The sequence below is a fragment of the Dicentrarchus labrax genome, unplaced genomic scaffold (assembly GCF_905237075.1).
Source record: "Dicentrarchus labrax unplaced genomic scaffold, dlabrax2021, whole genome shotgun sequence".
Taxonomy (NCBI): Eukaryota; Metazoa; Chordata; class Actinopteri; family Moronidae; genus Dicentrarchus; species Dicentrarchus labrax.
The window spans coordinates 661,691-676,495 of NW_026136716.1; the positions used below are offsets into that span (position 1 = coordinate 661,691).

Genomic DNA, 14,805 nt, shown 5'->3' on the forward strand with positions numbered 1-14,805 from the left:
CTCTCTGATCTTTCCTTTCTTTTATGTTTCTCGCTCATTTTTTCCACCTTTATCTTCCCTTCTCGTCTCCTCTCTCTCTGTCCATATATTCCCATGCTCTCTCGCTCTCTCCTGATCATCTGACTCACAGTGCATCCCGTGGCTCCTGGACACATTACGCGCCATGGCAACGGGCCATCAAAGGCAATCGTCATGACAACGTTGTTGTCTGGGTGCGTGCACTGAACACTACTGAACGCCCAGAGAGTGGCGGCGGCTGCCGACGTGCTCTTTATCCTTCCTGAAGATTACTTAATTTGCTCTTTGTGACTTATAATCTGTTAAGTCTATAATCAATAACATCTCCTCATTAAACAGTGTATACACTCTAGAACTATGTTCAATATGGAGCTGATTCAACCAGGAGCTGTCACACATTGACTGTTTACCATCCACTGTTTAGATCTTGGTGCTTTTGAACTCTAGATTTGAACCGGATGAAGGATTTTAGTCATCGGACGTCTGGATCTTAAGTTATCAGAGAAACAAGCTGAGCTAACGTTAGCAGCAGCTCGGCTCGCTAACGTATCCACTCAGATAAAATTGTTGTTATTATTATAATGTTATCTGGCACCGGCTGCACTACAACGGCAGCCATCAAAGTGACCTGCAACCAGCAAGCTAGCCAGAGTCTGGATAACGCTGGCTGACAGTATTTTGCAACGATAGCCAGCAATTCATTAGCAAGCAAGCTAACGTTATCCAGCTAAAAGCACAATCAGACAATATGTTTCACAAGCTCTGCCGTACTGTTAGCTTTGACTTTGGACTCTGTGTTGGACTCTGTGTTGTGGTGGGTGTCGGTCGTTTGTAGACGTTAGCAGACTCCATTTAAAAGCTAATGTTAGCTAGTGTTGCCCACTATTGGCACTGTAGGGAAGCGGAGAGAGAAGGCACTCGGGAGCATAAAAGTCACAACCTTTGACCCTCATCCCTACATAGAGACACATAGAGATCAGTCCACAGGCAGCAGAGGAACAAAGCTACACTACAACCCGTTCACTGATCAATACACTGATCAATACACTGATCAATACACTGATTCTAAAGAGACAGAAAGTGATTCACAATCTGACATTTGGAAGCTTTAACTTCCAGCTCTAAAGATGTGTGTGCACTTGGCTTTCTAGAGAAAATGAGGGCAGCGGCGTGTTCGTCTCAAAGCGAGCGAGGTGCACCGAGAGTTCAAACGTGTGTGTGTGTGTGTGTGTGTGTGTGTGTGAGACAAAGAAAGCGACTTCAAGTGAGATCAACCTAAAAAAAACAACAAAGTGTGTGAGCGTCATCCTGCAGAGCGCTCCGGAAATCCTCTTACCTCTCTGAGCCTCCGCGGTGGCTGCAGAGGGAGTTCTTCCTCCTCCTTCTCCTCGCCTCCCCTCACTCTGCTGGCAGCGCTCCCACCCTCCTCCTCCCTCTTTCTTCCTCTCCTCCTCCTCCTCCTTCTCCTTCTCTCCGTCTCCCTGCTGGCCGTCTGCCAGCTCCGTCTCTCCTGCCGCCACCGCTGCTGTCATCACTTCTTCTTCTTCGTCGTCTTCTTCCTCTCTTCCTCCCTCTTTCTCCTTCAGCTCCAGCTCGGAGAATCGCAGCATCGCACGCTGAGAGAAAACACAACAACATCAGTGACAACAAACCTCGTAGTTTCCTCATCAAGGGCTGAAAGTGGCACATTTTTTATTCAAAGAAATTTCTTTATTTTTAAAACACCCTTCTCTGGCTGGAAGTCGGCAAATGAGACTCTTTTACAAACTTTACTCATTCAGTCGACATTTGGGAGATTGTTCAGTGTCACATTCTGATATAAACAGTCAGAGGTGAGTTCCTGGCTCTTTTCTCTGGCAGCTAGAGCCTCGGGAAGCTTCAGGATTTCACTGCCGCAAACCACGAGCAGAAAATCTAAAGTTTATATGAAGCTCACTCTGCGACCCCGGACTCTGCTGCTCTGAAGGGAAAAAATAACACCCTGTTGGCATTTGAACACACCAAAAATACTACAAAAACTACTGAACAGGTGCTACAAATAACATATATTCTTTTACTTTTACTAAAGTAACTCAGCAACACCTTCCAGCTCCTCCTGAGGGATCCTGAGGCGTTTCCAGGCCAGGTGATACCCCCTGCTGGTGCCGTTTTAGAGTTGGTTCAACTTTACCCTTTTACACAAAAGGCAGTTTTGAGGGCTGATTCGGAGCCGGCACCTAATCTCGAACCAGTTCTTGGAAAACTGGTGAGCTAGCTGGTCTACCCTTGATAACAATAGCTAACGTTAGCCAGAGATATAATGTGTCTATGGAGGCTCGCTAGCTCATGGAAAAGCAAACCAGTCCTTAGAAGGTTCTTAAGTTGGACCAACTCTAAACTGGCACTAGCACCAGAACCAGTACTAGCACCAGAACAAGAACTAGCATTAGGTTTGCGTTGGTAGAAAGATGTAGAACGTTACAAGAACTGGTATGCTTTTCCAGGCTAGATAGCCATGTCTCCAACGTTAGCTTTCATAACCACGGTTACGCTTAAATACAAAGCCGCCTGGCCACAAAGGGCCTCCAGCTCTTTTTGTAAGTGGTTCTCCGTTCTAGGCCAGCAAAATGTTGGTGCTGCACTGGAACCAGTTTTCTTGGCCGCAGCCAAAGAACTGATTTGAGATTAGGCTCCAAACCAGCCCTCAAACTGCTTTGGTGGAAAAGCAGTATAACCACTCCAGAGACTTCCCGCCATCTCCTCCCAGTTGTCTCCAATCGTTCAAAGGAAGGCGCCCAGGAGGATCCTAATCAAATGCCAGAAGTGGTGGCTGTACTCCGAGCTCCTGATCCCCGAACCCCTCACCCTGCCGCTGACACTTATCGGTGCTAATATAATCTGTCACTTCATTTATCACTGATGCTTTTATGAGATACATTTCCATTTTAAATGTTATCATGTTGAGATGTCTCACTCTCAAAATGAAGCAACCAGTAAACACCTGTTTTCTGTCTGATTCATGATAAACTCCCCATCGTCCCACTCAGACAGACAGCCAAGATGTTCATCCTCCACTGAACAAAACCTCAGTATTACCACCGGTAACCGTCGGTAACCACTCCCCATGCGCTCTGCGACAGGCCAGTATTTCTCGCTCACCTCGCTCTGCCCTGACCACAAACCCATTTTAAAAATTAATGGCCCGTGAAACGATCTACAAATCCATCCAACACTGCCGCTCAGAGTCGGCAGCACCCAAGGGCGTAGGAGCAAAATGTGAGTTAATTTGAGTAGTAACCCTCCTCCTCCTCCTCCTCTTCCTCCTCCAGGAGCCACGACTGACCGAGCAAACAGCCTTCCAGAGGGAACGAACCGCCTGACAGCTCAGCTTTCTGTCCGCTAAAGTCCTTTAAGAGGCGGGAAACAGCTGAGAGAGACGTCCACAAACAATATCATATCAGCTGTCTCGCCAACATGTCCTCTCTTTGTCTTTATCTATATAGTCAGGACTCTTTTTGTCCAGAAACAAATTTAAAACAACATATTCAAATACCTGTAAATAATCAGCTCACACTTTTACATAACGTTAATTTTAGTCCCGATGAACTGAAAAATACCTTTTTAACCTTTTGAGATCAGATCAACGTGTCCCTCACTGATTACTGTACAAAAACACAACTTATCAGTGACCTGCTTGAAACTGGATCCAAAAACACTTGATCCTTAATTTCCCAAAACTCAAAATTATGATTTTCTCAGCTGAGTCAAATATTCAGATAAAACTGTTTGTAGGTCACAGTTTAGTGTTCACTGTCACTCAGCAGAAATCCGGAGCATCATTTTGGTCCAGTTCTTACTATAAAGAGAAGTTGTTTGATGGGAAATGTAGTTCATTATTTATTTATTCTTACTTCACCACAACACAGCCTCCATTAGGAAAACAACAGATGCCAGAGCGCACACTTTCTGTGTCTGCGTGGTTGAAGTAGTCAAGGCTAATCTGGGCTCCAAGGATGAGGGAGAAGAGGAGGATTTCATTAAAACTACCACTTTCCTTCCTCCTCCATCTGCCGAGGGATGGAAGAGGAGGATGAAGAGGGGGGAGGAGGATGGAGAGATTTAATTTGAGTTGAAGGGGGGATCTCGAGGGGACGGGGTGGTGAAGAGAAAAAAGAGGAATAACAAGAAGCAAATGACGAACGGAGAGGCAGAAAAACACAAACAGCAAAGAACTGATGCTGAGACAGATAGACGGCAGTAAGATAATAAGACTTTCTGCCTCAGTTTCCTTCATTTTTTGGGGAACACCCAGCAGGATAACAGTTGCCTGGAGCCACACACATACAGCCGGTTTTATCCTCACTCAACCCCAAAATATTCGTAGACGGAAAAAGAAAAAAGGAGGTGAAAGAGGAGAACAAACCTCTTCATACCTGATAATTCTTTCAGATTTAAACACCCTGACAAAACCTCAAACAAATCCTCATCCTCAACAAGGGTTTGGAAAAACGGCCCCGAAATCGTAAGCCTCGAGTTTGGCCTGATTGCATCATGCTGTATGGAGGAAGGCTTGACCCCTGCTGGCCATTAGAGAGAATGCAGGTTTAAGACACTTCACAGCCCCGGACTGTTAGCTAAGCTATGTGTTAACCTGCATGTTGACCCATAAGGTCATAATATGAATGACAAGCACTTCCTGAAGTGCATCGTAAAACAGCTGAAGAACATTATTTCGTATGGTTTCACTATGGTAGCGTGAGGATTTAAGCTTTCTGGGGCCGGAGAGAGAAACTTAAAACACTTGTACAGTAAGAATTGGGACTTCCACGATGGCGACATCATGGTTTAACACAGAGCTGTACAGTCGAATTATATCACAGTGAAGCCTGTTTCCTCTCTGTGAGTTAAGTTAAATTGCCTTAATGAACAGTAAGCAGAACACAACCAGGCAGCGGCGGTGCAATCATTACACTCCAGACCACTAGTGAAAATCAGATTCGCCCTCTCCGTCTCACCAGACTATCACTGTTTACTGGACTAATGAAGAGAGACTTTAAATGCAGATCTTACCTGGAGTGCTTTCTGCTCTCTGCTCAGCTTGCTGGAGTCAGCGTAAAGCTCCGTGGTTACGCATTTAAACCGGTCGCCCACGTAGCCGGAGGAGTTGGCGATGCGTTTGGTGAGGCCGGAGAGCCGGTTCTTGCCAGCACCTTCTTCATCGTCTGCCAGGATGTCCATGCTGTCCTGGATGTCTTTCTCACCGTCTCCACAGCTAGCAGTGGTGAGGCCGGAGTTTGGCTCTGGTTCTTTGGAAGAAAGGCTTTCAGAATTTAGGTCTTTGTTTGGTTCTGGAGTCAGATCTGCAGGCATCACGTTAAAGCCTCCATTGGTAGGGTTGCCAGGTGAAAGGTGCCGACAGGTTGGATCCAAAGGAAAATTGCTTCCATACGTGGGGACCCTGGGATTGCTATTTACACAGCTCTGGTTATTTCCAAAAGAATAACCTTTCGAGAGAGAATTCCCACAATTTGGACAACTAAAACAGTTCTTCCCACATGCAGGAGCCCTGAGATTGATGTTTCCACAAACTGGGCGCATGGCATTGCGGTTTTCACAATTTGTAAACGTGGGATTGATGCTCCTGCAGTTTGGAGTTACAGGGTTGCTATTTCCATGAGTTGGAGCGCTGAAAATCCTGGGTTCACAAATTGGGGCCTTCAGAGGCAGATTTCTGCAACATGGGCCCACAAAATGTCTGCTGACCAAATTTGGATCTCCACTGTTACATGTGGGACTTCTTGGGTTGATGTTAAAATGGGTGTTAATAACTCCTCCAGCTGGAACCCTGGGATTAAAACTCCTGCATGCTGGGACCTGGGGACTGAACTCTCTACCTGCCGATCCCTTATTGTCTGAATGACAGCCGCTGGTGACCAGACCCACTGTTCCCATGATGTTAGCACTCTTACAGTCACTGGAACAGTTTTCTTTACTAAAAGGACCCAATGAGTTGCCATTTTCGGAAGGGCTTTGCTCGGGGTTAACGCTTTTACTGGATGAGGCTTCACTCTTCCCATCAACACCAGTAGTGACACCCCTCATCAAGTCCCCAGCACTAACAGAGGCTCCACTTTTACATTTCCTAGAGAACTGCTGTATAGAAGTTCGGGCACAGCGCATCGTCTGCTCCTCTGGGATGTCCGGGAATGGACTGAGTGGCTCTTCCTTTTCTGAGATCTCGTCTGGGATCTCCTCACGAGGAGAAGGAGGTGAAGAGGAGTTATGATGAGGAGGTTGTGGTTGGGAAGTGTGAGGTTGTAAGCCTCGTTTCTGCTCGGTATCCTGGCTGGGAGGGACGTCTCTGTCTTGGATGTGGTTACAGCCACTGCTGCCATGCTTGGAGGAATCTTCTCTTTTGGTACCTAGGGAGCTCTGCTTCTTGGTGGACAAATCATCTTCTGACTCATCACGTACGAGGTCAATAACAACAACATCATCTCTGGCAGAAGTGAGGCTTTTGCCTGAAGTCTTTAAGGTTTGGTTTGTGGACTTGTCTCTTTCAGTGTCACTCTTGTGGTAACTGTCAGCATCCAGCCTTTCCTGCTTCCTGTATGGTTCAGCATTCCAGGTTTTATCCTGGGTCTCAATACAGTCAAGACCTGGATGGGAGGAAGCAGGTGAAGGGGCTATCCCCCGGGAATTCTGGTATGTCATGAAGTCGACCTTGTTTGGAGGTACTCCATATGGAAGGCCATGCTTTGGTGCCACGCGAGGCGGGTAAAAGCTGCTGCTGCCAAGCAAGACTGGATGGGGATAGACAGGCCCTTTGCCTGGTATCGTCATACGTTGCAAGGACATATTCTCAGCAACTGAGTATGGGATGTAGCGGTTAGTGTAACCTAAGCCAGGAGGGAGGTAAGAGTCACCGTAGATTTGACTGGAGGAGTTTCCATTTTCTACACGAAGCTGCTGTTGTGGATGAGACTGGCTCTCTTGAGCCTCCGACTTAGCAGGAGTAACGCTCTGTTGTTTTCCAGGACATGTATGAGTTTCTCCTTTACTGTTTGGATTGACTTTCTCCAAATCAGTAGAGGGAGCGCCTGGCCATTCAACTTTGGACTTTGGGGAAGGAGAAGATGCAGAGGGTCTTCCCCCTACACCAGGACTTGGAATACTGGCTACCTCAACTGCTGTGGAGCCAGGTGAGCTTTGAGGTTGTACATGATGATCTGCACTCTTGTTTTTCATAATTTGGGAGCCTCTGTGGTCAGAGCTGACAGCTGGGGAAGGACCAGGAACAACCCAAGGAGAGGGCACAGTGCTGATTATTTCACAACGATTTGGAGTCTCTGTCGACGTGCTAACAAGTGGGGGTTGACCCTCCTTTGAGTGCTGGTCCTGACTGGCTAGCAGCCCGTAACGAGATGGTGGTAGATACCCCAGCTTGGCCAGGGCCTCTAATTTGGACGGGAATCCATTTGGGAATCCTTCCAACTCTTTGGCAGACAGATCCAAAGGTTTTTCTGCTGAGTTTTTGGCAGGCTTCTGAGGTACGGCTCTGTCCAGGGACGTCTTTGCAGGTGACTTCTCTGCACTACAGCCGTCTGAGCTGGCATCTTTGGTTTTGTTGCTGCCCGAGGGCACGGGAGAGCAGTGCTCAGAGCTCCGGCTGCTCATGTAAAACGGGTGAGACACTGAAAGCGAGGTTGAGGATGAGGAGGTGCTTCTGTGAAGCGACTTCTGGAGGTCTGTAGTGGTGTTTGTTAGGGGTTGGGGTGGAGGAACTGTGCATGGAGGATGGGTTACTGGGGGTGACTCTAAGGCAGCAGTGCTAGCTGAACTGTTAACAGGGGCACCACTACTTCCACCACTTTTGCTACTGAGAGAGTTGTTGGTGGAAGTGAGCTGACTAGACTTTGTGCCACTGCTGCCATGTTGTCGCTCAGTGTGGTGAACAGTATCCCGGTGGATCCGTGGACTGGTGCTGAAGGCAGAGTGTTCCTGATGTATCTGAGGACTAAGACCCTGTAAGGCCTTGTCCTGGCAGTGGGGCAGGGGTGATAGGACAGCAGGAGTTGGAGTGGCTGTGTGGATCCGTATTGGAGGGCCAAGAGGGGACGAGATATGGGCCGGGGAGTAATGAGGCAGGTAGAAAAGTCTGTCTTCCCCGGGGGTGCTGCTTGCTGCCCCAGCGGCACACAGAGACTGATACGCCAGCTGCTGGTGGAGGAAGGGCGACGGCTGGGACAGGAAGGAGGCCTTGTAAGCCATGTCCAGGAAGGGGTACATTGTTGCATCAGCATAAGGGCTGAACCAGGGCAATCTCAAGAAGGTGCCAGCACCATTCAGACCCAGTTCTGACTGCTTGTCACCGGGTAGAACTCGGCGATCCATCCCCAGGCCATCAGCTCCTGTGGCAGGGACAATGAGGGGTTTCTGAAACCCTGGTGGTGGGCTCTTATATAGTCCAACATATCCGTTTCCAGATTTCTGCCCATCCAACAGGGTTACGTCTGGTTTGTACAGGAGATCATAGCCAAGCGGGAGAGAAGTGCCAGCCTCCTGGGGCTTTTCACCAGAGAGAGGATGGATGCCGGGATAGAAAATACCTCCGTGGGGCCGGTAGGTTTCCCCAACCAGAGCGTTCCGGTCGATGCTGAGGGCAGCTAGAGGGTTCATCCTGTAAGGTGTGCTGGCATCCACCTGCAACATAGAGAGGAGTCACAGTAAGTAATGACCAGACTAGACAGAAGGGAACCTTCGTAACACCAGAAACATTAACAAACTCCCTTTAATGACCTGTTAGGTAGTGCGTGGTTGAATTCATCATTCAAGGACAAACAGGAATGGAGGACGGGGGAAGGATTTCGTCCATTTAGAGAATCTCCACTACAGAAAATGAAGCCTGTGATTTCATTTTTCCTCTCATGGAGAAAAATAAGAGCAGCCTTTTTTTTTTTATTCCTGGATGGCATACAACGCCCGGAGCTACGTTCTCACTCTCCCTCGACAGGAAACAGGGGGAGAGAGAGAAAAGAGAGGAGAGGCGAGGCGAGGGAGAGGAAAAAGAGAAAGAGGAAGCATGAGATCAACAAAGAGAGAGCGAGAGACAAAGGGAAAGCATGGCAGAGAGAGAGAGAGAGAGAGAGAGAGAGAGAGAGAGAGAGAGAGAGGTGTAATATAAAAAAAAGAAAACAGGCTAATTGAATTTCCTGTCACACAGCGTCGTGAACCATCTCTGATTGGCTATCAGCCGCAGGGCCGTTAGGAAATTATCCAGACAGCTGGGTGGCCGCCTGAGATGTGGAGGAAGCAAAGAGATCCTTCACTCGTTTTTCAGGGCACGAAAAAGTAAAAAGAAAAGAGGTTCGAAAAGTGTGTCTGAAGGAAAATTAAACTTATTAATGGAATTAATGGAAAATCAGCGAGGAACCGTTTCTGAACACAGAAATTATAATTCTTCTCAACTGTTCCAGTAAGTCGTCCTGTTGTAAACAATAAATATAATAAATAAATAAATGTGATTCATAGCGATAGGCTCAGGATCAATACAACTCAATGGAGGTTTAAGAATCCTTTTTTATTTCTGAGGGTTTAAACTGTAAAACTGAAAATATAATCATACACAACAAGATATGATCTGATTACAGCTTCAGAAACGTTGACCTTTGACCTCACCATGCTGTGAGCCCGCAGCCCTCTGGTTTCGGCTTCAGACGGGACCGTCTGCCTCGCGGACGCCGCTCAGACCGCCATGTCTGCAGACGGAGAGAAAAACCACATGAGAGGAAGTTTTCTGAGTGAAAGCGACACTGTGGTTTCTGAACAGGAACAGAGGTCTCACTCCGTCACAGAATCAGTTTCACTACGTTTTATATTTTATTGAAGTCTCTTTTAAACCCGACCAGGGAAGTTCTCTTCCTCAATATGTAAATGTTTAATTTTATACCTTTTAGGAACCCTTTAACGGCGTCTGAATCTGGTTAAAGCAACAAAGAACAGTTGATTCTGGTGCCCCCTGTGGACAGACGCAGCTGTGTTTCTTTCTCCTTTCATTGAATTTAAGGGGATAATAATAAAATATAATAATAATAAATATAATCTTCTATTTGATGTTTGTTTCTGCAGCTCAGATATTCACTATTTCAAATGCAGTATTAATCACTTTTAAATGTCACTTTGTATTTTTTTAAATGTTTGCTGGATAGAAACTGTTTCAGAAACTGTTCAATAATAAAAAACTAAATTAAACCCATTAAATTACACAGAAAAAGGGCTCCAGGTTTCCTGAACAGTAAACGGTTGAAATGCACATTTATCCAGTTTGAGTCGAAAGCATTTTATAAAACGGCAGAAAAAATTATTTTAATTTTTGGAGAACATTAAGTTTAATAATATTTTTACTTTCACACATTTTCACAAAACTCAAATTATTGTGTTTTTACATCCTTTCACAAAGTTACGTTTCCACATTTTTCCACCTCATAAATTGACGTAAAAACAGAATAATTTGAGTCTCTGGAGAACACACACACACACACACACCCACACACACTGATGTCGAGCATTGTAGCTGCAGACTGTGTGTGTTTTATCACCCAGCCGGAGGACTGATAAGTCACGTCGCCTCGTTTCCCGGGGAAGTCATAATCCAGCAGACACGCGCACGCACACACACACACACACACACACACACACACACACACACGCACACGCACACGCACACACACACACAGTGATTGATGGCTGTTAGGGAGCTGGGATTTCAATAACGTCTCTTATCTCCAGACTATTGAAGGACAGCTGTGTGTGTGTGTGTGTGTGTGTGTGTGTGTGTGTGGTTTGATAGATGAGCATGGCCACACACACACACACACACACACACACACACACACACACACACACTCTCTCTTCCAGCAGATTTTCTCTCTAAAACATACGATTGATAATTAAATCTGTAATTTCCTCATAAAAAATGACGGCGATGGTGGTGAAGACAACAACTCCCATGATCCCACGCTGCATCTAGCTTCCTACCTGTTTTCTTATTGTTTTGATGTGAGAGAGCCCCTAGTGGCAGAAACTACACACTGCATCACAGCAGCGTAGCAGGAACAGCGAGGTGGTAGTCAGAGCTAACAGAGCTAACAGCGCTAACCAGCCTGTCTGCTGGAGCTTTTACAGTCACTAGAAGCACATTCACGCTGTTTGTAAAACTTTCCGTGTGCTACCTGTTTGTAGCTACGCTAACGGCTGTGTTGTAGCTGAGCTAGCGGCTAATATAAAATGGTCGAGACATTTTTAATCCATAACTTTGGTAATAATGTGAATATTAACAGTTTAATAAAATAAATTCATTATTAAATATAATACCGACTAAAATTAAACAAATCCATATTCTGATCAACGTCATCGATTCTTTCCGATTTTCTATATTTTGTAATATTTTGTGCCAGCAGCTAACAGGTGGAACAGCTGTTCTCTGATTTTACTTTATTTTAAAGTCTCAAATGGACATTTTAACAATTATGTTCACGATCAATACTTATGATCGTCTGTTCATCAGGCTGGAACAGATCAAGGATAAACATTGTGATTTAACTGTGACATCTGATATATTCCTGATATATTGGATGTTTCTACAGGATACAAAGTATAAAAAGAGTGAAAATACAATAAAAACTAAATAAAAGTGATAAAAAGAGAAATTAAATTTACAGTTTGTATATTATGAATTATTTGTTTCCAAATAAAAAGTCCAGTTATTATTAATGTGACAGCACAAACTAATGTGAAATATGAATATCCTAACGTGGAAACAATTAATCAGTTAAATATCCTTATTATTATTATGAGTTATAAATAAATAAATAAATAAAAATATTATATTAATATTTCTAAACTCACCTTTTGTTCTTATTAATGTCTCAGTTGGATTATTTCTGATCTCATATCCATCCGGTAAAAACTAATAAAAAACATTTAAATCTTCTCTCGTGCTCAGGTAAATAGATCCATCCTCATTGATCTGCCGCGTGCTGATGTAGGACGGGCGCGTGGACCCACACACACACTCACACAGAAACACAAACACAAACAGGGGCACAAAAACACACACACACACACACACACACACACAAAGCAAAATAAATAAAAATGAGCAGTTTATGAATGGAGTCTGGTGCGGGAGCCTCGCTGCCGCATGCTGAGACTCACACGCACAGGTCAAAATAAAAGCTGCGCGGAACTCCGTTTGAAAAACATCAAATTTAACGAACAGCAGCGGCGACCAACCGCCGCGCGAGGACAACACACCTGGACACGCACACACGCGCACGCGCACACACGCACGTGCCCTCCGGTACGGGCTGAACTCTGTGTGTGTGTGTGTGTGTGTTTTCCTCCGCGGAGTCCCGGCAGGAAGCGGCGGCAGCGGCGGCAGCGGCGGAGGGATCCAATCCACAAAAAAACAGCCCGAAAATGAAAAACTATTTTTTTTAAATATTCCTCCGCGAGCGGAAATATTCCTCAGGGTGTCGCGCGCGCAGTTGGCGGATTATTCCACATTTGTTTTCTTTGTTTCCGGTCCCGTCGTCCGTCCGTCCGTCCGTCCGTCCGCTGGGTTTTATCCTCCTCTTCCTCCTCCTCTTCCTCCTCCTCTCTTTTCCCTCTCTTCCTCCTCGTTCTCTCTCTCTCCGCCGCTCTCGCGCTCCGAACCGTCAAGCTCCACCAAAATAAACCACCGCGTTTCCGTCACGCGCTTTCAGAATAAAAGCACCACTCGCAGCGACTTTAAAGATCGTAGAAGAAGAATTTACGAGTCAAAGGAGCAAAATACTTTATAATAATAAATATAAACATTTAAAAACATATTATTTTTGTGTGATTATTCCCGTTTTTCATTCTCAGTTTAATTCCACTTTAGTTGCTAATATTATTATTATTATTATTATTATTATTATTATTATTGTTATTATTATTATTATTATTGATTATTATTATTCTGTACTCTTGTTGTTTGATTATGTTTGTTAATTGAAGTAAGTAAATAAATAAATAAATAATTGAAAATTAATCTCTTCATTCATTTAAGCAAAAATATAAAACAATGAATAAAACATAATTGAATTATTTTGCAGGTTTACAGATAAATGTTCAGAATAATATTCTGGATTATTATTATTATTATTAAAGTAAACTGAACTTAACTCTTTGACTTTATCTGCTGCTGGGCAGTTTAATCATCTACAGTAATATATTAAAATATTATCAGATTTATATTTTTGTTGATAATAATAAAGCGACCGTAGCTGCTGTGACCAGAATTAGCTGGCGAGCTAACGGTTAATGCGCTAACTAATGACAGGTTTATAGATTATAACTTTATATATATATATATATATATATATATATATATATATACACACATTTATGATCATAAAATCAAACGTTAAATTGTATTTTATTTTCCCGCGTTTAATGTTCATCATGATTTTATATATTTATTTTATGTATTTAAAAAGAATGAAAAACTTTTTCCTGAACAAACCTGAGATTAGATTTTAATCAGTGAGTCAAATATTACATTTAATCTTATTATTATATAATTATATATAATAATTAATGTTTAGAGTAAAAACTACAATTCTTGACAAAGGTTTCAATGCTTTTATTTTGAAGGCAGAACAGCATTCATTATGTCGTTATTTCGGATCAATAATTCTGACTTTACACAGCTCTTCAGTATTTTATATTGTCATTGAATTCTGTATTTAGACAAAAAATATTATTATTATAATTTATAATTTATTTTATTTGTTTTATTTTTTACGTCAGAATGTAAAGAGAAAGGTTTTCCTGTCAGTTTCAAAATAAAATAAAATAATAAAATGCAGCTGATGAGTTTAATAAAAAAAATTCCGATCAGAAATTATTCAGTTCATACAGAGATCAATCATCTGACTTATTGATCTCTTTATTGTTTTTATGTCTTGTGTTTAATTTGATCAATAACTAAAATAAATAAATGAAATAAAGTCAAATAAAGTGTGTGCAGCCACACACACACACACACACACACACACAGTCTCTCTCTCACACACACACACACACACACACACACACACACACACAGTCTCTCTCTCACACACACACACACACACACACACACACACAGTCTCTCTCTCACACACACACACGGTAACACTACAGCGCCCCCACGTGGAGCTAGAAGGAACTGCAACTCATTACAGGACTATAAATAATAATTGTATTAACTATTAACACTACCTGTACTGATGCTACTCTTTCTGTTAGCAGTATGTGCAACTAAATCGATCATACAGTTTATTTTTAAATATTTTCTTCTTCTTTGTGGGTTTTTAATGTTTGTTTCAGTGTTTGGACACTTTCACTGCAGTTTTCAGATATTTTCACTGGTTTACGTTTGTTTATGTCTATTTTTGTGCCTTTTTCATGTATTTTAATGTATGTTTATGTCTATTTTTGTGCCTTTTCATGTATTTTAATGTATGTTTATGTCTATTTTTGTGCCTTTTTCAGGTATTTTAATGTATGTTTATGTCTATTTTTGTGCCTTTTCATGTATTTTAATGTATGTTTTTGTGTATTTTTTGTGCACTTTCAATGTGTTTGTTCTTTACAGCTGCAGGAGGCGCCAACTCTCTGCTTTGTGAGAGTGAAAGCTCACTGTTTGGACACTTCAACTGCAGTTTTCAGCTATTTTTACTGGTTTCATTCTATTTTACATATTTCCATGCCTTTTTCATGTATTTCCAGTCTTTATAG

The 14,805-nt window shown here is 43.4% G+C and overlaps 1 protein-coding gene across 2 annotated transcripts in view; it reads right to left on the bottom strand.

Annotated features, from left to right (window-relative positions):
- The window catches only part of LOC127378329 (BCL-6 corepressor), a 31,455-nt gene extending 18,784 nt beyond the window's left edge, over nt 1–12,671 (bottom strand). The window contains exons 1-4 of one of the 2 annotated variants that reach the window (XM_051426949.1): nt 12,313–12,671; nt 9,676–9,755; nt 5,068–8,700; nt 1,355–1,634 (exon numbers count right to left, since the gene is read on the bottom strand). In XM_051426949.1, the coding sequence (XP_051282909.1) occupies nt 1,355–1,634; nt 5,068–8,700; nt 9,676–9,678 (3,916 nt within the window). In that variant the 5' untranslated portion in view covers nt 9,679–9,755; nt 12,313–12,671. Of the gene's footprint in view, nt 1–1,354; nt 1,635–5,067; nt 8,701–9,675; nt 9,756–11,904 lie in introns of both variants that reach the window. The other variant, XM_051426948.1, reaches the window with a different exon arrangement.
- Nucleotides 12,672–14,805: the final 2,134 nt, after the last annotated feature.